The sequence below is a fragment of the Plectropomus leopardus genome, chromosome 8 (genome assembly GCF_026936395.1).
Source record: "Plectropomus leopardus strain MGB_pleo_1.0 chromosome 8, ASM2693639v1, whole genome shotgun sequence".
NCBI lineage: Eukaryota > Metazoa > Chordata > Actinopteri > Perciformes > Serranidae > Plectropomus > Plectropomus leopardus.
The window spans coordinates 2,460,909-2,483,525 of NC_142183.1; the positions used below are offsets into that span (position 1 = coordinate 2,460,909).

The window sequence follows — 22,617 nt, forward strand, 5'->3', positions numbered from 1 at the left end:
GCAGAGACGAGGTGACTGAAGCTTTATTCCACTGGATTACTGAGGTAGTGATGCTGCAAACTGTGTGTGTGTGTGTGTGTGTGTGTGTGTGTGTGTGTGTGTGTGTGTGTGTGGGTGGGAGAGAGAAATAGAAATGTGAGCAGTGCTGTGTTTATATTGGCACTGTACACATGTGTGTTTGTGTGTGTGAACACGAGCGTATGTGTTCGCCTGATTCTTCCTGCTTGTTGTTTGCACGTTTGCCCGACCGTGTGTTTGTGCAGATGTACTGTTTGTCATTTGTGTGTGTGTGTGTGTGAGTGTGTGTGAGAGAGAAAGAGAGACAGTCATCTGCTCAATAAATCAGTGTGTGATTTAGCAGTGTGTCGTGATGCTGCGCTGCCAGCTCAATGCTTTTAATCATCTTGAGAGGAAGGTAGATAGTCATGTGAGATTAGCGTAGAAACACACACACACACACACACACACACACACACACACACACACACACACACACACACACACACACACACACACACAGTCCGCCCCCTCACCTCATCCCTCAAACACTGGCATGCACTTCGTCTCTCCTCACCGATAACACAGGTCAATTCGATATTCTCCCCTTCTACCTCTTTTCATGTTTCAGATCATTCAGGTGGGAATTAAAGGTTTTATTATTTAAACACCGTTTTACTGTCGTAGTAACAGAATCCCATTCAGAAAACTCCTATTTCATCTTTTCATTTCATTTAGGCCGCGTGTTGTACTGCCTGGTGTTAGAGAGGCGACGGATTTTTAATTTAAACCCTCTCCAGTTTCATTCGGCTTCTGACAGAGACTCGCACAGAGCCCACGTCTTTACACTGAAACTAAATTCCCATTTTGGATTAAAATGTGTAATACGCACTCCCTGCAATACAGAACGCTTAATTAGGGACTCTGCTCTTTTTCTCTTTAAAAGTTACATCCAGACTGAGACGATGATGAGTCCACACGGGGATTCGTGTTTTCACACACTTGGTGTGTCCATGCAGTATTTACATTCTGCAAATGAGATTTTTCTTCTTTAATTAAAATCCCTTGCATTCATAATTTAATCAAAGCCAATTTTTCACTATTTGATCTTGATATCTTTATAAGACACTAAAAGAAAATTCAGAATCTCCTCTTTTCAGTTTATTTTCTTTCTGATTAAAATGAGGAAAAATACAAAGCATTAAACCTTTGAAACCTGAGGAAATTAGCTTGTTTTGTTTGAAAAGCGTCGGAAGAAGGCAATGAGCAACTTAATAAGAAAAGCCTCCAAAACTAGCAAGAAATAAGTAAAAAGTTACAAGAAAAAGAAGAGAAAAACATATTTAATATTTTTATCTATATTTTTTCTATATATTTTTTTGTCTATATTTTAAAATATATATACATATATATATATACATATATATATACATATATATATATATATATATATATATATATATATATATATATATATATCTTTTATATCTTTTATTTTTTTTTGGGAATTTGCAGGACATTTCTTGCTGAACTACTCATTGTTTTTCCCACATTTTCAAAAGAACTCAAACCAATTTTCTGAGGTTTCAGAGGTTTAAATGCATGTGAGAGGCGTCTGAATGCAGCACAAACTGGGGTCGATCCAGGCGTTAAAAGGTTAATGTGTATCTGGATTTTACTGTAAAGAGATCCATGTAAGCCAAGTGCCTTTTTTTTTCTTTAAATGCTTTAAAAAATCTATTAAATTTAATGTCTTGTCAATTGTAATTTAAATGTGTGTGCAGCTCTGGTCGGGTCACTGCAGCTGACGTTATTTCCTGTCAATAACGCATGATCGATCGGGACACGAGCAGCGTGTTTTCATGCATCGTGAGTTACGGCATGCTTTCACGTGTTGTTAAGTGCGTCTGTGTGTGAATATTACGTGTGGATTTGGAGTCAGATCTGCAATTATTCTGCAAAATAATGCAGAATAATTGCATTAGGAAAAATGCTATTTTGTAAGATGTTTTACGGGTCGACAGATTAGGCGCCTGGCTGATTATTGGGGCCGATATTTGACATTTTGCCGATTATCTTTATCTGCATTTTATTTAAGTGATCTACATGATGATTTAAATGATTAAAAAGTGCAAATGCATATCGGTTCCACATGTTGGTTATCAGCCTAATTAACTCTTATCAATTGGTATCGGCCCTGAAAAACAATACTGGTTGACTTCTAATGTGAAGCAGGATCACGGACACATCTTAATTTCAGTTCTTTAAAACCATGTTTAAAAAATGATAAAAAATCTACCTTGCACGTTTTATTATATATAGATTTTACTGCTCCTGCCTGCCTGTTTGCACTATGTATTATTGTACATTTGTGTCTGTTTGTCAGCCGCAGCGTTGCTTTGACATCAGTCCGGATTTCTATTGAGTATTTATTAGTCTGAAAAGCTGAATAAAGTACCGCACCCACCGTCAAAGGGGTACACACACACAAACTGTCATAAACCTTACATCCCAGTCAAATTTCAGGAATGTATGACATATTTCATACAGCCCAAGCTTAGTTCTGTTGTGTAACTATGAGGATTTATAGTAATTTTTTTAGTCGAGGGGAAGCCCTGCATCACACCCAAGTGTTTCCTTTTGACAGCAGCTTGCACTCATATTATACTCTTTAAAATAGGCCACTCGGACGGGCATTAATCTGTTTAGGGGGATATTCTGCTTTACATTCACCAAAACCACTCTATGTGCTCCAGCCTGCAGTAATCATTCTGCAGTGTTAGCTTTCTGCACCACTGTGCAATCACATTATGAAGGTGTTCTCCATGAGACAGGCCACTTGGATAAGCATAAATCTACATAGCAGCACTTTTTTTTTCTTCCCTCTCAATAAAAAAAAAAAAAAGTAAAATAACTGCAATATGCTCCAACCTGCAGTCGTCACATTAAAGTGTCACCTCTCTAAAGCACTATGCAATCACATTACAAAGCCGTCCTCCATGAAACCGGGCACTTGGATGAGCATAAATCTACAGAGACAGATTGAATCCTCGGGCCTCTCGCACGCCACCGAGGGGGAAGGAGAGCCCGGAATCTGTTAGCAGACAAATATCCCTTGGCCTAACATTAATCTGCATAAAGCGCCGGTGCGAGGAGGTGAGTTGTGTGTAATATGTGCTCAACATCCCACAACAGAAGGAGCCGAGCAGAGCCTCTAATCAGGAGGAACGGCTGCTGCCGACGGCGGCCGCGGCGAGGCGCCGGGCCCTGACCTGCTGACTGGATTCTGCTGAACACGCTGGAAGAAAAATCTCCTCTCCCCCCTACTCCATTTACCTCCCCCCTTCTCCGTGTGTCCTGGTTCATATCTTTTCTCTCCTTCCTCCTCCCGCTCCTCCTACATCCCTCCTTGATGATGGCTTTCTCTCCCTGCTGAGTATTTGCTCAGCTTTCCCTCTCTACAGTACGAAGCCCGGGAGGTGCCACAGAGAGTAAAAACAAGGGTCGACAGATTATCAGCTCATTATTAAGGCCGATATTTGGCATCAGCAGATTATCTGTATTTGTATTTTATTTTTATGATCACTGATAAAATCAATTAATTTAAAAGCACAAAGAAAGTGTCAGCACAGGAGGAACTTTTACCTTCCAAAACCTCAGGGAGTTATTTTTATTTATTTATTTTTTACTTAAATCTTCACTTGACTTTATAAAAAAAAAATGCTGGGAACTTGCTGTATATGATGTTGACAAAAAAATAATAAAATAAAAAGGCCACATTTTACCAAATCGAGCGCACGATTTTCTATTGCACGTCCTCGAGATACATTTCATTTATTTTGGTGAATCCATTGCGTCATTTTGGTTAATTTGTGCCATTAAGATAAGTGTAATGTGTATGACGTTACAGAGTCAGCACAACAGAAAGCGTTTCTCTCTGACGCCTGAAGTTCACCTGCTTCAAGTAAACGACGCTGAAGTTAGCTTCCAACTCAGCAGTTTAGGAGAGAGTTAAGGAGCGTAATTTGCTATGCTTGACACCAATTCTTGGCTTTTTGCACCTCCAACTGTGGTGAAAGTATGTCTGAAGTTTTTTTTTTTTTAATTGTCCACATTGCCTGAAATCCACTTTCAAATTAGAGAAACCTTTATTCTATTTGTAAAAACGCAATTTTTTTTTGCATTTTTCACATTTAGACCATATTAAATCAGGTGTCCCTCAAAAACCACGAGAGTTAAATGGAATCTTCTGAATTGGAAGATGCAAATCAGAAGCTAAATTCAGCATTGTTTCCTTGAAGCAGTTGCAAATTCAGACTTCAGGGAGAAGAGTCGGGTTCTCGGGCTGGCTCTCTGTTACGTTATATAACACTACACTTATCTTGAGCGTACAAATTAACCAAAACGACAGAACGAATTCATCAAAATGAGGGAACAAATGGATCAAAACAAGGAGATGAATCAACCAAAACGTGATAACAAATTAAAAGGCGGGAATGAAATGTAGCCTTGATTTTATTTTTATTTCTCTCTTTGGCACCTCGTGGGCTCCGTAATTTTACCCTTTTTTTGTTTCGTTTCCTTTGTTCTTTCTTTTGCTCTCACTTCTTTCACCTTTTTCATTTTTCTTTAACATTCTTGTCTCTTAGTTTCTTTTTTTATCTTTTCCTCAATGTCCTCCTCTTTACTGTCCCTTAATTGAGTTTATTTAATGACTTTATTTACTTTATTATTTTGTCCCTTTTCTTCCGTTCTCTACATAATTTCATTTTTATCTTCATTACCCTTTTCTTTGGTCCTTTCCTTTGCTCTCTCAGTCTCCCATCGTCTCTTTTCTCCTCTTGCACGCTACATCCGTCCTCTCTTTCCTCTACATTAACCTAATCTTTTTCCCTTCATGTCTCCTCCGCTGTCCTCCCCTCGTCTGAAATTGACATTTCCACCGAAGTTGTCTAACGCAGAGCGGCTCTGCAGATTAAAGAGATGAGCCCGCAGGCAGCTTTGTAGTAAAAATTTGCGTTTGTGTTTGTGATGATGAAGAACAAGGTGTGAACGTCAATAACCATCATTACGAGTAAAAGGTTTGAGGGTCCCACGGGGGACACTGAAGGACTGAATCAAAGCACCGAAGAGAAATAAAATACTCTTTTATTGCTTTCTGTGCAAAGTGAGAACTGCGATCAGAACAAATCAATGAGCTTTAATCTCCAGCGTGCCAAATTTCTCTCTGATAAGTTATTAGTTGTCAATAAAAGTACTTTTGTGTGATTTAGCAGCTCGTCTGAAGGCCAGAGAGGACGTTAAATTCTGTTTGTTACTGACAGGGAGTGTATCAGCAGGGATGGCTGATTTTTTTGTGTTTAGAAAATGTCCAATTCTTATTTAACTTTTCTTTTTTTTTTATCATAGTTACAAAAAGTGCTTCACCCCAGTGCATGCTGGAGAACACGGACTTATGAAGCAAACAGAACCACATCGTCTGCATAAAGCAAGCAGAACACACCTCCTCTATATATTTTCAGACTTGATCAGCCAATATTTCACCATCCAGTAGCTACTCAATCTGTGCGTCAATGCTCATGCGGTTACCAAACATCGTGGGTGTTCAGCTCGACAGTCAGACTCCCTGCACACAGTTGCCCAGGCCGCAATTGTACAATATCACGATCTGCATCACACTGACCACCAAGTGCAAACACAACACAAGTTTTAGCCCTCTGGATTGTTTGCTAGCTGAGCTGATTTGTGTTATGGCCCAAATCATGGTGTTTTCAAGAGAGTAAGAAATTGTGCAACTGTCTATTTCATTTTAAAACCTATTTTATCAACCTTTTCTGCCCTGTGACTCTATTTTAAACATTTATGACTCCAACAACTTGAGAATTTCTTACATCAATATATGGAAGACCTTTTCATTTTATGAAGAAAATCAAGCATCAAATACAGAACGTGACAAAATACCAGTATATCCAGACTGTAATGTCAGTTTTTTGATCATCAAAAATAGGGACCATAAAAATGTTCTTCATGCTTGTCATGTCAAGACATATCGCTATAAATTTGCACAGTAGTAATTAGAATTTATTAGAAATATTTCTATTTTTGCTGTCATTTCCGGATAATGCCTCAATTCACAACAACAAATATTATACTATGAGATGAAGACTGACATTCACTTTCCCCCCAACACATCTCTGAACTCCTTAAGATATGATTCTCCTCCTGCTATTTGCACATTAAAATGAGAAATTATTTCTCATTAGCTCTGCATTTCTTCTCCCCTCTGCCGAGCCAGTGGGTAAGTTATGCATCGCAGCAGCCTGGAGGCAGACGGGCTGCTGCCTGCTAATATAAAACGTTGTCTCCTGTGAAGCCAACAGTATTGGCCAGTAGAATAAGCTCAAGAGGTAATTGGGGTCTTTAGTCTGCAAACCAAGAGAGTCTCTCTCAATAGCATTAGTCACCCAGAGTAATCAGACACAAAAGGATCATATCTGCAGTACTGCGGATAAAGACGCTGCAGAAGTTGAATTTTTGTTTTAATCTTCTTAAGACGGGGTGATCACAGTCCACTTTTTGAGCATTGGGACCTCCAGTGTTTTCCCTGCATTGTTGGTATAATTACTAAAGAATATTCCGATGCCAGGAAACATTGAAATAAGCTTCCTTAAACTGTGTCTGGCAGCATTGCCCCAAAAGATTGCCCCGTGCATCACCTCTGCTTTTTGCTCCATCACCAGCAGTAATTGTCTGGAAAGTCCTGCAGCACTAATTGCAGGATGGAGCACAATGTGCATCTGTGTGTGTGTGTGTGGAGTGTGTACGGGGGGTTTCTACTGTACCGTGGCTTCCTCTCTGTGCATGTAAATTAGGGCCACATACACATTAGTTACGACTGACAGGAGCCACTGTGTAAAGGACTCGCTGTGCTAACAGCATTAGCATGTTAAGCTAACGAGTAAAGTGGGCTGAGACAAATTCTTCAACGCAGATCAGCACAGAGCAGTTCTGTACTGTACTGTACTAGATCATACTGTACTCTGCTTATACTCTACTGTATATAATACACAAGCCTTCCTCAGTCAGAAGAGTACAAGATGTTAGCTGATTTTGCTTTATTTGCGGCTGTGGGCTGTAGACAATGCCTAAGTAATAAAAACAGCGGACTTTACTGCCCTAAGAGTCTTTCACCGCCGCGTGGTTTCTCACTGCCTCGAGTCATTTCATTGAGGGGAAAGCAGCAGAGAACGCCGTTTTCAAGCATAGCAGTAAGTGCACACAGTGGTTGCTACCTTCATGAACGTGCGCAGATTTTGCACATTCACCGCTCCAAACATCTGAGGACAGATACATGGCTTTGGCTGAACAAATAGAAGAAGGCAGACATTGCAAAAGAAAGAAGACAGTATGAAGGCGCTGTGTGGTGACTGAATACCTCGGGTTGTACAACGCAGCACAAACAACTCATCACAACAACCAGAAGAAAAACTAGGCCTGCGATAATATTGCCACCAAATGCAAAATACAATCAAATTGTTTCATTAAACCTTTTTTTTTTGCATCTTGTTTACTCTGCCAGCATTACTTCTTCTTTGGTGCTCATGGTTTCAGTAAAATGAACTGAATGGTTGAATCGAATCCTGCAAAGCTAACCATGTGAGTAGCATGTCTATACTGTCAAAAATTTAAACATTTATATTTGTATGCATTACCTTAGCAGCTAACTGACATTATCTCCAAAGGGTAACTAAAAATCTGCTTTTATACTTCTAATGAACTTCTATAGAAATGAACTGCGTGGTAACCAGACTGAGCCTCTAACTGACAGGCCAAAATGTGCAGCCACACCAGGCTAGCATAAGAAGTAATATTTGAAATGTTAGAATAAATTGTCAAAATATGCAGGAATCATTGGAAATAATAATGACCTAAGTTGTTGCTAAATGCAAAACGTTTTCGTAAGCAGCTGCTGCCGCTATGGTCCAAGCGGACGTGTGCGGTAGCTCGCAGCTGCTTACGAAGACGCTTTGCATTTTGGTGAAACGCTTTTGGAGTTTATGCATGACGGTGTGAAAGCAGCTTTAGCATCAACTTTTGCTTAACTATTTCTCAAACTAGCAAGATAACAACATCACCCCTAAAACTTCTTCCAATCAAAGGTAGGCTGCCTCACACAGTCACTTATTTACCTCCAACATGCTCACTGACGTCTTTACTGTTTTATTCTGAATTTCAAGAGAGAATGTGGCCTAAAGGCACGAGATGCCATGTGGGACGAGACGTACCATCTTGTGAGGTAATCTAGTCTTGGGATGTTGGGTGTGATCCTCACAAGATGGCACCCGTCTCCAGAAAATTGAACACCGTGTGTCACCAACTTCACATTCTCTAACTGCTCTTCACGTACTTCACTGTACTGTTTTGTAGTATAGTGCTCTGCTCTTTACAACACTGTACAATGCTTACTGTCCATTAGACCGTTTCACTGGAACTGCACTGTCAAACAATAGCTTGGGTCCATGTTTACTTCCTGTCAGCTGATGTCATTCACATACACCGAAAAACAACTTTGCACTATACTGTACTAACACGGCTACTACTTTCACTATACTAAACTATTCTATAACATCCCTCTATGAACTACACCACAAGTTAAATCATGATTTATGAAAACAAGGACTGTGTGTGAGCAGCTCTGCAGCGTTTGGAAAGCCTCCAAAAAGATGTGAAACTTTTTTCAGCTTGTTCCTCTCTGCAGAACACTACGAGGACCCAAATGCAATTTTGGGCGAAACATTTGAACTTAGTAAAGGTTGTGCTGAGTCAGGATCTGTGGTAATGTTAGCTCCCAGCTGTCAGGGACACAAAGGGATACAGCACAACGACAATACAGACATTTTACTACTGTAGAGTTACTACTACAGTATGTTGCAACAGTAAAAATCCTCTACACTGTACGTCTGTATTTACTCCTGCTAAAATGAAATGAAAACATTTCTGTGATTTAAAAGCTGTGTAACAGCTTGTGCAACATCCAGTCCACACTGTCAAGTTTTTTTTTCACTTTTTACTCTCACTCATGACTCACTATCAGTGCATCATTTGGCACCCAGTAGGGATTTCATTCAACTTGACGTTGAAAGGTGTCGTCCCATCATACAGCTACTACACTATGCACAAGAGCTGTCCACTGTCAGGTGCAGATCTGCTGCAAAATACACACACGAGCCATATACGTGCAAAAAGGCTTGCTGTTAAGCTAAAAATGAAACCTTTCTTCCCTGCAGAATGATAATGAGTTCAGACACAAGCCAAATTATACAGAGCTGTGTGTCTTCAGGAATCTTAACTTCCTCAGAAAAGGCCTTTTTTTGCCAGAGAGAAGAGACACTTTTATTGTGATGAACAGCTTAATATCTGCTGTTTTGGCGGAATTAACTGTTGTCATGCTGAGCACTTTTTCCCCAACATGTTCACTAATGAAACAATTATGTGCGCTATTAAAGGAGAAAAATGTCTCAGTCAACATAACTTAAAGCTTGAATTATTGCTGATGTCTGACAAAAACTTCTGCTTTCCACTAAACAATTACATTCGGAGCATTTTAATTGACATAACCTACAGTAATACATCTCTACATACTCAAACCAAGAAGGCATTCTTAGTTTTCTCAACATTTCTGGAAATGCCTCATCATCGCATGACAAACACAAAACCTTGGTCAGGGAAGAAAAGAAGAAGAAGAAAAAAACAAGAGAAAAAAAGGGAAAAAAGAAAAGGAAAGTACCTTTCTTGTGAGTAGCTTCATTTTTGGAGCCTTTGGGGTCTAATAAAAAAAAGATCAGAATTAAACACAGCATATTCTAACAACACGTTACCAACTATACGTTGTTTGTCCTCGTTAAGGAAAACAACCGCTTTGTCTATCAAGGAGCGAGCAAGACAGCAAGGCTCGATTATCTAAGGTGTCGCACTGCTGCCAACACTCAGCGGGGGTGAGTGTGGGGCAGGGGGGGAGACTTAGGAGGGGCGGGGGGGAGGGGGGGGGGCAACATACTGTGAAGGCAATAGCAGGAAGGAGGGATGCACGAGTCTGTAGAGGAACAATCTACTGCCATACTGCAGCGGGCAGGAGAGGAGAGGCGATGCACTGAGATGAAGAGCAGGAGGAGGAGGGTTGCAATGCAGTTCTGTCAAGAGGAGCTGAAGTCAGACTAGCAAAATGCACTACAGGAGATGCAAGAGGCCAGAGAGAAAGAGGAGGAAGAGGAGGAGGAGGAGGGCGGGGAGAATGCAAAGACTACATGTCAAACTGGCTTCGTTTGGATTTTTGCCTCATTTGGCCTTTCAAGGAAATTACACTTTATGTTTTCTTGTCTTGTTTTGGGCAACAAGTTGGTGCTGAGATGAATGTTCCAGAATGACTTGACTGAGTCCAAAATTAAACCCGTTTTTAGGGCTGACCCGAATGCTTTGATCGTTGCCATGGTAATTAGGGCTGGGTTTAAAAAACTGCATTACAGGAATACTAGTACCTTTAAAGTAATACTAATACCAATAGTACTTCATATGACACCCTTAATGTAAATGGAGTGGTGTGTAGTATGGCCATACTGTCAAACATTTCGGCGGCATCTCGGCACACTGAACTGCCAACTTAGTCAAATACACCGCAGTCAACTTCTCCACACCACAGACTGTACAGGTTGTAGCTATTGCTGCAGGAGTGTGAGCTCTGTGCCAGGTCACAGTCAGGGAGAGTCCTCCTGGCCGCAAACACAGTGACTGGGCTAACTATTGGCACCACATGGCTAATGTTATCAAATTATCTTTAACAGGTTTAACAACAGAGTCAGAGTTAAAGACGTGGTACTGGGTAAATTTTATTGCTGCTCCAGGAGTGTGAGTTCTGCGCCAGGGACAGTAGATGAGAGTCCACCAAGCCACAAACACAGTGATACGGCCAACTATGAGCGTCCCACAGCTAATGTTACCTAATGGTGTTACGTAACGGTATTTAACTGGTTGAATGACAGAGTTAGAGTTATTGACATAGAACTGGGTTATTTCTGTTACCGTTGCAGGAGTGTGAGCTCCATGCGCATTGTGAGAGTCAACCTGGCTACATACACAGTGACTGGGCTAACTATTAGTTCCACATGGCTAATGTAACCTAACAGTTTTTAACAGGTTTAACATCAGAGTCTGTGTTAATGACTTGGTACTGGGTTATTTCAGCTGCTGCTGCAGGAGTGTGAGCTCCTCACCACGGACTGTTGGTGAAAGTCCACCCGGCCACAAACACAGTGACTGGGCTAACTTTGAGAGTCCCATGGTTAATGTTTTATATGGCATAACATTTTTTAAGGGGTTTAACGATTTTAGTTCTTGGTAATTTGGTCATGCCTTAAATTAGTTTAGTACCAATACACAGCCATAAAGATAATCAAGTTGCAAATCATAATTTGAATGTCAAGTTTATATACATATCTATGGATAGATGCATATCACAAAAATCCCAAATAGCCAATAAATTAAGAAAAAATAATCAAACATCAACCATTATTCATCAGTATAGTTATGAGTTATTCTCAAACAAGGTCATTTAAATTTAGTTAAGATTTTATTACTCAACTTGCTCTCACTTAACGTCTGTCACCAGTCAGCTAGTTAGCCAACTCTAGTGACACTAGCACAGTTTGACCGCATGTGACAAGCTAGCATCAGCTGGAATAGTTTCAAAAGTTGCAAAGATGTCCCCCAAAATGTTGAGATGTGCAGAAGGAAACTAGCATATCAAAAATCTATCTACTTAAAAACTGTAAATGCAAAGTATTCTTTTTTTTAGCTGCAATGGCTAACATTAATGTGTCCTGCGTGCTATCAAAGTAGCAAACTGCCGCGTTATTTTAGGTGCATCCAAACTGATGTTTCAAAAATTTTGACTTATGTTCTCATCTCTCATAACCCCCTCGAAGCTCCAATTGATTGTGGATATTTCCCACTAAAGCCTTGATGCCCAATAACTGGTATTCAGGACAGCCCTAATATGTTTAGTAAAAAAAAGTTCTCAAAATGGATCTTTTCCCCTCTCGCCATAATTTGACTGCGGCTACAGAAATGGAGCTGTAACCCCATAGGAATGGATAAATGATCCCAAAATCTGAAATGAAATTATACTTCTTGCTTCAAATGGGCGCTATTAATTTGAAGTCATTTGGCTGAAATGGAGCCCATCGGAATGACAAAAGGTTCTACTGCCACCCCAAAAAATGTAAATCTTCAACCGCTTCCAAATGGGCCACATAATTTCAGTCGTTCCACAGAAAGGGAACTTTTAGTCTCCGCAGAGGGTGATTTATAACAGAGAAACGCCTGATTTCAACGAAGTGGAAGTTAAGGCCGAACGATTCATTGTTTCACAGTGACAAGGCCTTTTCCCGTTCCCTCCAGGAAAGTTTCAGTCTGTCCTACAAGAGACTGATGTATCATTGAAGATCGGCGGCTTATCTGATTCAACTAAAAAGTCAAGAAGTACAAGAAGCAAAAACAAGTTTTAGATTAGCAGATACTCAAGCAGAACACACGTGAAAAATACACTCCTGTTCAAGCCCAGGAGTCTCGAGGACTGTGAATTAAAAGTCCTTTCTGAAAATATCCTCATGTAAAGGTCAACCAGCTCACTCTGACCTTCAAACATTTAATGGTTTCGGAGCAAATAATAATCACATCGAGTGTTCGACAGCAAATGTATTTCTTTGCAATTAATCTCAACAGAAAAGCCACCACGCAACCTTTGATTTTCATCAAAATGAACAGCTTCATTCTCCTCTTATGACTCTGAACTATGATCGAAGGCCAAAAAAATGTCCTCCCACTACATACAGAGGAGCTTATTTTTCATCCTTTCACAGCTCAGATTTGTTGATTGATGTCCTATTTTGCCTCCGAACCGCTCTGAACTGAGTAAACCGGGCCTGGCCTGCTTTGCTGTACTTGACAACTGCCATTGTGAGGGATGGCGAGTACGCCGAGTGGAAGTCTGGGAGCGATATTGTAATCTGTCATTGTCAGCCCGAAAAAAAAAAGGGAAATGGCTGCTAAGATAGATGGAAAGTATTTGTCGTGACCATGAACTGTTGTAGACAGGTGACTTAAACTCTATAATCTGCCTGAATCCATGAAAGGCAATTTTTCCTCCCTCTTCTGCGCGCGGCAATCTCTCTGTGTCAGGGCTAAGCCCGGGCTTAGCCCCGCGGCCAGGCAGCCTGTCAAACATCTGAGCACCTGATCCTGGCATTAAAACCGCAGCAGCTTTGGTTTTCGGGCTTTGCTTTGCTGGCAGCAGGGATCTCATAATGCGAGCTAATTACTAGCGCTGTGCGGAATCAATTCTCCTGGCTTTGCAGAGGAGGTGTAGAAACAAAACGTGAAAAAAATCGTCTTTGTGTTGGAAAACAAAGGTGTTTTTTGTTAGATGAGTACAGGGATTTTCCCCTAAATGTTTTTTCCTCTCTGCGGTGTACTCGCAGGCTGCATGCATCAGCGGACGATTAGACACGTCTGCCATGTAGAGCCTGGAAACAGCAGCTTACCGCCTTCGTGATTGTGTCACAGTGGTAAACAATTATGTGCCAACCTCTACGTCAGGCTTTTTACACTGATACAGCGGGTTTAAACCCTTTTTCCTCAAGCTGGTAATTAGAGGTGTGATGGGATTCCACGGGAGGACTGAAAGGCCTTTTATAAAGCAGTATCCCCCTCCTTATAAACTTATTAGCCATGGACCAGTGGACTGCACAGGGAGGAAGACAGAGTAATGTGGCCGTCAACTGTTCTTACACATCCCAGATTAGCCGTGCAGTGTGCATCGCCTCCAGCTAAAGAGTTTTACTACCTTTAGATCAAGAGAAAACAATGCTGATTTGATGTATTTATAGCAAACTGCATGTCTGAAGAGGTATGGAGTTCTTGGTTTTGCTCTAATTATCGGCTTGATTGCTTCTCTTTGAGCTCTTGATAAAACAAAACTGCCACTCTTGGCTGCAGCAGTATCAGTGCAAACATCCTCGCCTCTTTTTCATTCGCCCGCTCCTCTCCCCCCGCCCTCCTATCAGTCTCTCTTTCAGTCCGTCTTGAGTGCCCTCGTACGTTTGGCTGCCTTTTGCCATTACCCTCTTCAATATTCCTCTCTTCGCTGCCCTTGCCCCGCTCCTCCTCCCGCTAGACGTTGAAGCGTGATCAATATTTTTGTCATAACTCAGGGGAGAGTCACCTCTGCGACGACATTAAAATTCCTCGCTCTGTGCAATATAGTCCCCATCCAAATTTCCTGGCTCGGAAAAGGATGGGGCCATTACCTAGAATACTAAAAGAGCCACGAGACCTTCCTCTGGGCAAGGATGTCCCTTTACTCCAACATATTTCTGCGTTTGCATCCTTGTAGAAAGTAGCTCTAAGAGGAAGAAGAGGGAGTAGATATTACAGTTTGCATCTCGGAGCTGCTTATTCAAGTGTGCTGCAAGTGTTATACATAACTGAGCAATACCGAAGCCCACTGGGAACTGTGTTAGCATCAATATTCTGGCGCTAAGCTCGTGGAAACATATTCTGTGTTTGCAGAGTGAGAACCGGGGATTGCACTTCTGCCATCTGCAGTTCTTTCCAATCTCCTGCCGTAAGCAAATCCCTCCAAGACGGTTATCCATTTGCAATACCTTCCTTCACCTCTCCCTCTCTCTCCCCCTCTCCCCCTCCATGACCCATCCGTCTTTTTCCCCCGCAGCCATTCCTCCATCCCACGCTCATTACCTTATGCCCATTAATCCCATTAAGTAGCCATTAAACAAGTGCTGATAACACCAAATGAACGTCAAGCTCCGACAGCTAATAACTACAGTCCCACCTCGGCACGTTCAACCCTGGCAAGGAGAAAAGGAGGTGCAGGGAGGAGCAGGGGGGAGGGGTGGGGGGGGGTGTAGTACAACACAAGAGTAGTATAGTGTAGCATTGTGTAGTAACAAGTACTCCAGCTGTGAAGGAAGAGAGAGAGGAAAGAAAAGGGGAAGAAAGGAGGAAGCCAAACATGTAAATATACTGCCGTACTTTGTATATTTACTCGTGTCCACTCGTTCAGGCGAGAAAGAGCGCGTCATTCAGCTCAGAAGCAAAGGAGAAGATTCAACAATTTTTTCTATTTATTTTTTTTTTACACTGATCATCACTTGGATTTAAGAGCAGAAAGAAGGAGGGAGCTTTGCCAAACCAACCGTAGGAGCAGCGTGAAATAAAAGGATTGTATCCAAAGAAGCAAAAACCCCGAGCTAAGGCAGCCGCAGCGGCTGTTCAAGAGAGCTGGAGATGAAAACCTGCAGACCCACACAACCATGATGCACACTGAATTTAAGGTCGGCGGTGCGTTCAGGGTCTTTTTCAGGCACGGATTCCTTTCTTGCGGGGGGGGGGGGTGAGTAGTGGCGGCAATAGATAGCCGGCACACTAGAAGCTCGTTCTGGTTGAGCTTAAAACCAGAAGCTGGCTCGCGGTCGTCGCTGTCCTCGCTCGGCTTGAGTGATGAGTGAGGACAAGGTTATGGCGGAGGGCGAGAGGGGGGAGTCGCAGCTGTAGTCGGTGCCATTCATTCATCAAGTGTGCGCACACTCAGACACAAGAGGAGTCGCACTTGTGCAAAACAGACACTCAGAAACACACCTTTCCCTCGCTGCTACTCTCGAAGTCCCTATCTCGCTCTCATTTATCTCTGCAGCACCATGTGGTCATTCATTAGCGGGGCAGGTAGATTAGAGAGGCCCCGTAGTTACATCTCCCGTCCTCACTGTTGAGGAACTTTAAAGCATCGACGTCTGTCTACCCAGCTGGTCAGCCAGGTTAAAAGAGTCCAATTTGTTTCACGAATCAACACGTGCACAAGACTTGAATACTGAGGAGGCCCGGAGGAGCAGATGGAGGGAGGAGGAGGGAGGTCAAAGACCGATGTGGAAGTTAGCGTCGCCCTGGTTCCCTCATCAAAAAGCCACTGGGAGTTTTTCTTTGGAATTTGGATTATTGCAAAAAAAAGCTCTATGGCAAACACATTTATGATACTTTATTAGAGTTATTCAGGGTTATTTTTGTCGAGTTTGAATCAAGTGTGTTTTATGACGAGTTAATGAGACAAAAAAGCATCTTAAGTCTTCTTAGACTGAGAGAAAGTTGAATTCAGAAGGTGTACAGTTTTATTTATCTGGTTAATAAGGAAAATACATGTGGAAATACTGCTTTTCATAACATGTTATGGGTTTCTATTGTATATTTATTAGTCTGAAAAGCTAAAAGTAAGTAGCCCACTCACTGCTGAGGTGGGAGGTTCGTACTAAACACTTATTCTGTCATATGCAGTAAAACCTGGTGAAATTTCAGGGAGGTATGAAGGTATGAAATATTGCATAGCACCTAAGCCTATTAATGTGTTATTTTTGAAGTCTTAATGTCATTTTCAAGAATAAAAGCTAATGTTAGGCTATTAACAGAGTACACTACGGTTAAATGACTTAACATCGCCAGCACAACAAGACTTTAACGCCGTGATGACGTTCTGTAGTCTCATTGAGCAACCGCCTTTTTAAGACCCATAAAAGTTTCAAAGTTTACAGAGGGTGATTTTGGACAAATTTTATGTTGTAGAACAAAATGTTTAAGTATCTTAAACTTGTGTTTACCACAGACAGATTTCAGGCTCCTGACCAAAAACCCACTCAAAAAACCCATTGACTTTGAGACGAGGGAACCGCAGGTGCTGACATGCTGACTAATTTCCAAGTTTTAAGGCACTCTATGGGTTTGTCTCTCATCCATGCAAGAGGAAAATGGATGTTTAAAGAAAAAACTAGACAATAAAAACACTTAGGACGAGATGAAGCAAAAATGGCAGTGTAAAAAGAAAAAAGACGGAAGGTAGAGGGGAAGGACACATTAAAAATGACGGATAAAAACACAGCAAAGAGCAGGATAAATAAGGTGATAAATGATGGCAAAAGATTGATGAGAAAGGAAGGTGCAGAGCGGGTTCAGATACTGAGAGAATGAAAGACTGAAACAAAGCAGAAAGGAAGAAAAAAAGAAGGGAAATGTATGAGGGGAAGAAGAAAGGGACACAAATATATTATGTTCATAAAAAAAGATTAAAAAACTTTAAGAGTGTAACAAAAGTAATCAAGAAAGGTACAAAAACATGAATGAGTCAGTGAATGAAGGGTAGAAGAAAGGAAAGAAAAGAGGGGGAGGAAAAAGAAAAGAATGAGAAAGCAGGAAGAGAGAGAACGGATGAACTCATGGATTATAAATGGCTTGTCCCGAATGTGTCAGGAGTGTTTGCTCTCCTCTCTCCGCGATGGAGGGACCTGCTAAATCAATCGGAAGCTTTTTGCCCACACAGTGGACCAGCGGTCATGATCAGTGTAATTTCCTCTCATGCTGGCACATTTGTAGCTTGCGGCAAATCTCATCTCTTCCCTCCCCCGCCTCCCTCCCTCCCGGCGCCTCCATCCACTGTTGCTCCGCGGCAAAAATTAGCATGGCTGGTGCTAATTTGATGAGGTGTGTGGGCGGAGGAGAAGAGCAATCATACTGCATTTAGAGAAACTAGCTGCACTATCACGCTGTCAGCATTTAGTGGCTTTTACCTTCAGCGCTCCGGCTTCAGTCCCGGAGCTGCCGACTAATATTCAGAGGAAGTTGCTACAGGCGGGAATATTTGTTGCTATAAGTTTCTACGGGACGTTTTGAAGCCATTACATGATTTAATAATGTACAAGGAGGCCTAAAAGTACTTTATTATGTAGAATACACAAACTGGCCACCTCAACGACAAAAATATAAGTTGCATGGGCGCTTATGGAAGCTTGACTTGCCTGTAAACTCTTGTCCTCTTTTTATTACCACTTTTAAGTCAAAGCTTACAATGTTCCTTTTTATTCTGTCTTCTGCACCCTGCTAATGACATCAAACTTATTTTACATTTGATTTTAAACCATTTTCTTTTTATCTTTGCACCTCTTGTCTGCACTTTTGCTATTTTTAATAGTGATTTTTAAAAAATCATTTAGCAATTGATTTTGCCTTGTATATCTGAGCTATTTGATTGTAAATCTTTTCGTATGTTTTTATATTTTATTGCTCTGTAAGGCACTTTGAATTGCCCTGTTGTCTGAAATGTGCTATACAAATAAAGCTGCCTCGCCTTGTGTACCATTGAAAAATATTTATATTCTGAAGTCTTTTTCAGCTTTTTCTTCTTTTTTGTTTTGCTGTTTTTTCCTTCTTTCTTTCTCCTTTTCTTTTTTGTGTGAGCTGTTTGCTACTCATTAGATTTATGTTGCTACCTTTGTAATTTCTGTTGTTAGCTTTAAAAAATATTATATATCCTTTGATGTGTTATCCTGTAAAGCGGTTATTCTTAAGCACTCTTCCTGCTTATATTGTTATTCACAGTATGCCAAATCTCTAAAAAACCGAAAGCTATAAATCTTAAAAAAAATTTAAAAAATTGCATTTGATAGTTTTGATTTGTTACTTTTTATAATCATATAAACATTATTATTGGATAAAAACATTTGGAGTTTTGATCTGGAGAAGCTGCAGTTCAAAATGAGATCAAACTTTTCAATTCACGATGAAGACCGAAGTGTGGCCCGTAACAGACGGACTCCCGTCCGTTAAAGAGGAGCGAGAAGTCGACAGTGACAGTTAAAATTATTATTTAACATTTATGATTAGGACTGATTAAAAAAATCAATTCAATGAAATAATATTAACAAATAATATATTTTAAAGATTAATTTTGAAAAGCGCATTTTGTGCACCGAATGATTTGAGTGTGTAATTTTAATGAGGCTCTAAGGGTTAAAGGATCATTCTGCGCATTTCAACACTAAATTAAACCTTAAAATCCTCGTATATATTGTGTCATGTTCCCTCAATCCAGTTATTATTGCTGCTATTATTATTATTATTATTGTTATGTCGGTTGACTTAGAAACATTTTGAGAAAATTTGTCCTCTTCCTCACTGACTCCCTCTCATGTGGTGCAGAACATGTTTTTGTTCCTTTTTTCTCTCAGAGTTTATTAAAGAGCAGAGCTGTCAAGCTGTTTATGTCCTGAATGGCATTAATGCAGGGGCGTAGTTAGCTGGTAGGACACACACACACACACACACACACACACACACACACACACTATTAAAAAAAAAAACTGCATGAATGAGCAAGTCGGAGAGCTCACGCTATGCCGCTCTGTCGACCTGACAGCCATGACAGAGTCAGAAAATTCACATCGGGCCCTCTCTGCTAACAGTGGCCCCTGACACAATTAGCTTAGCACATTACATAAAAGATGTGCTCATCCTCCCAAATATGAACGTCTCCATCACTGATTGATTTGGTTCACAATGACCCAAAAAGAAGAAGTGAAAGACGACAGTATACCTCTTTAGGAATATGAATTTCAACACTTCAAAGGCCATGTTTTTGTGTTGACTCTTACATTTTTGAAGCTTACTGAGGTCAGCTGGAGGACAGTTTTATTATTATTATCATTATTATCATTATTATTATTATTATTATTATTATCATTATTATTATTATTATTATTATTATTATCATTATTATTATGATCTGCACGTCTAACAACATTTAACATTTCTTACTGACATCCCCTTAGCAAAATAAAAGCCATAAATTCACATATTTGTCTCGACGGCCTGTTTAAATCCTGATTGGTAAAGGTCAATGAATCGCAGTGAATCACGCTGGATTGATGCCAACCAGAGCTGAGGAGAAATCAAATTTGAAAAATATACAAATGGTCTCAAAAATGGACTCTCGATGATGCCTCAAAAAAAAACACCCCGTCACAAATTGTCGGCGGGGCAGGAGGGGACGAGCAGCCTCAGCCGTTCTGCAGCCGCGGCAGGTTTAAGAAAACACACTTAGTCACGGTGAACCCCCTCCGCCCCTCCCTGGTCTATCTTGCATGAGCTGCGAAATCCCACGTACAAAGATCACCATATAATGGGTTATGCCATTATGGGCTCAGCAAAAAAAAAAAAGAAAGAGAAAAAGCTCCATGGCAGCATTCATAAAAACATAAGCTGGTGTTCACTGCTGCACATTCTCGCAGTCCGGTTTCCTGTGTGTTCAGTGTACCAAACATCAGGACAGCTATTCATTTCACCTGCAGCCAGTCAGTAACAAGACACGGTACGTCCCTCCAGCTTTCGTCACTCCCAACACTTCACAGCAGTGTCGTTCTCTGTGACATTTAAGCCTTTCTGCTGGCTTTTTGGTTTTACTAAAATCACAGCAGCAGTGTGGAAGTGTTACATTTGAATAAGAAGAGAGTGAATCAATCCAATCAAAAGTTACAATCTGATATTTTGACTCTGATATTCAATTTGAAATCTCTATAATTGTCACATCTCTGATGTGCTTTTGAGAAATTTGTCTCAACTATTTTACCTTAAAGGTCCATTGTGCAGGATTTTGGGGGATATATTGGCAGAAATGGAGTATAATAGTTGTATCTATGTTTTCATTGGTATTTCCCACATAATTAGAATTTATACGTGATGATAGCTCACAACGGAGGCTGGGAGGTCAAACTTCCATTTTTGGGGTTTTTTTTGCATGCATGCATCTTTGGCATCTTTCTGTGTCCCCTCTCTAAGGGGGCGTTAACACGACAACGGTTCTCGCATGAAACGTTAAGCTTTTTTGTGGTTTGGCCTTTCGTTCACATGATAATAGCGCTTTGGGGGCCTAAAAATGCAAACTTTAGAAAGCAGTTTCCAGAATGTGACCTTTTTAAAACACCACGTCCTTCTGTCGCCATGCAAACTAACAGCGTGCAAGTTGACATCACAGCCGCACTTTGCTCATGCACATGGTCTTCTTTATGGTGTGTCATTACAAAGTTACACCACTAACTACTGGCCTGGCGTGCATACTAAAGTGTTTTTGGTTGTTTGTGGATCCGTGTACGCGAGGATTATTTTCATAATGTTATCACTGAACGCAGATTTTTTTTAAAGCAAAGGAGAGACTTTTCTGTTTCAGTCGGGCCATTTTCATCTAAACGTGACTTAAATTCGGATGTTTTTGAATCCAGCACAGGCAGGTCTTCTCATGAGTTTTTTCCTCAGCAGCAGTTTGTAGAGTTTGAATTGCGAGATGAATGATTGATCTGTGATTGATCTGTCAGAGCTAATAACATGTAAATCACGACACGTTTAAGATTGCAATGATAGTGTATCGTAGTTTATTTATTGTGATAATATTGCATCGTGGGGTGTCTCGTGATTTCCATTTGAGTTTTTGCTGTGGCAACAGTAATTCTACATTTCTGGCACACGTAGGAAGTTTTAGTTGCTTGCAATCTGCAACTTCACCACTAGATGCCACTTAATCGCATACACTGGACCTTTAAAGTAAACTGGTACAAGTGAATATCAACATTTTGATTTACATGTTTTATCACATATACAACTTGTTAGATTTTAATAAAATTTGGAGGGAAAATATGTGTACCTCTTCTTACTGATTGAACCAGTGCTCATATCCAGAGCGATTTAAAATTAATATTAAATATCAAAAAAAGGTGTCAAGAAAGACACCAAAAGTTATCATGTATATAAAAAAATGACTGTATATATTTGATATAATATGCAATAGAGCAGGTAGTAGCTGAAAACCAGAGCACACACTGGTTAAGTGTAGATTTACACACAGGACGGTGAAATATCACAAGGGTACTCATATTTCGTACACTCAGAACACACAAATGACCTGCCCAACTAAATATACGGCAGTAGAAATTACTCACATCCACTCTGAGAACTAAGATATGTCAGTATTTAACATGCAACAAGGCTCACATGTAACATTTAATCAGTTAAATCAGTTCATGTTGAGAAAAAAAAAAGACAAGGTGAAACTTCGGCCAATTCCACTTTGGTTTCTGTGGTTGTGCAAATTTCTGTCTGTTCCAATTACTTCAATTTTGGTCGCATGATTTTTTTTTTAACGTGTTGTATTATTCATACACTTTAATGAATATGGAGGGTTGCCCCAGTTCTCTAATGCCATACAAACGTATTAATGTCCAGACCATGTTCCTCAATGTGAGAATATAGAAACCTCTGACATGTGTCTTTCAGGGGGCTTCCATTCAGGGAGAGGTCACGAAATATTATATCAACATCATCACCAACATCATCATCATCATCATTCCTGTTATAATAAAATCATATTCAGCAGCACTTGTAGGGGAGAGGCACATTACCTTGACCACCAAAACAAGCACTCAGGATACTGTGTGGATACCAAGGAATGTAGCCAACTCGCACATTTTAACTAGAAATCCTAAAATATTCTTTTACAGTGTGACGGGGGCTACAAGTGCAAGACAGGAGTTTGTTAAATAAATAAAAATAAAAGAAGGAAAAGAGGTTCGGGGGTCTAACACCTGAAATAGCCTGATTCTACATTTTGCAGGTTAAGCAGGGGGGCAGATTTACCTTTGATGACCTCTGCAAAGGGCAAATGAAAGAGATCGACAGATTGAG

General features: G+C 40.6%; 1 protein-coding gene across 6 annotated transcripts in view; it reads right to left on the reverse strand.

The window, feature by feature from the left end:
* Positions 1-22,617, reverse strand: part of glra1 (glycine receptor, alpha 1) — a 148,132-nt gene that overhangs the window by 88,905 nt on the left and 36,610 nt on the right. Inside the window, exons 3-4 of one of the 6 annotated variants that reach the window (XM_088080727.1) lie at positions 21,474-21,485; positions 9,785-9,823 (exon numbers count right to left, since the gene is read on the reverse strand). The exons of 4 other annotated variants lie outside the window; for them this stretch is intronic. In XM_088080727.1, the coding sequence (XP_087936853.1) occupies positions 9,785-9,823; positions 21,474-21,485 (51 nt within the window). Of the gene's footprint in view, positions 1-9,784; positions 9,824-21,473; positions 21,486-22,569; positions 22,582-22,617 lie in introns of all 6 variants that reach the window. One more of the 6 variants, XM_088080726.1, reaches the window with a different exon arrangement.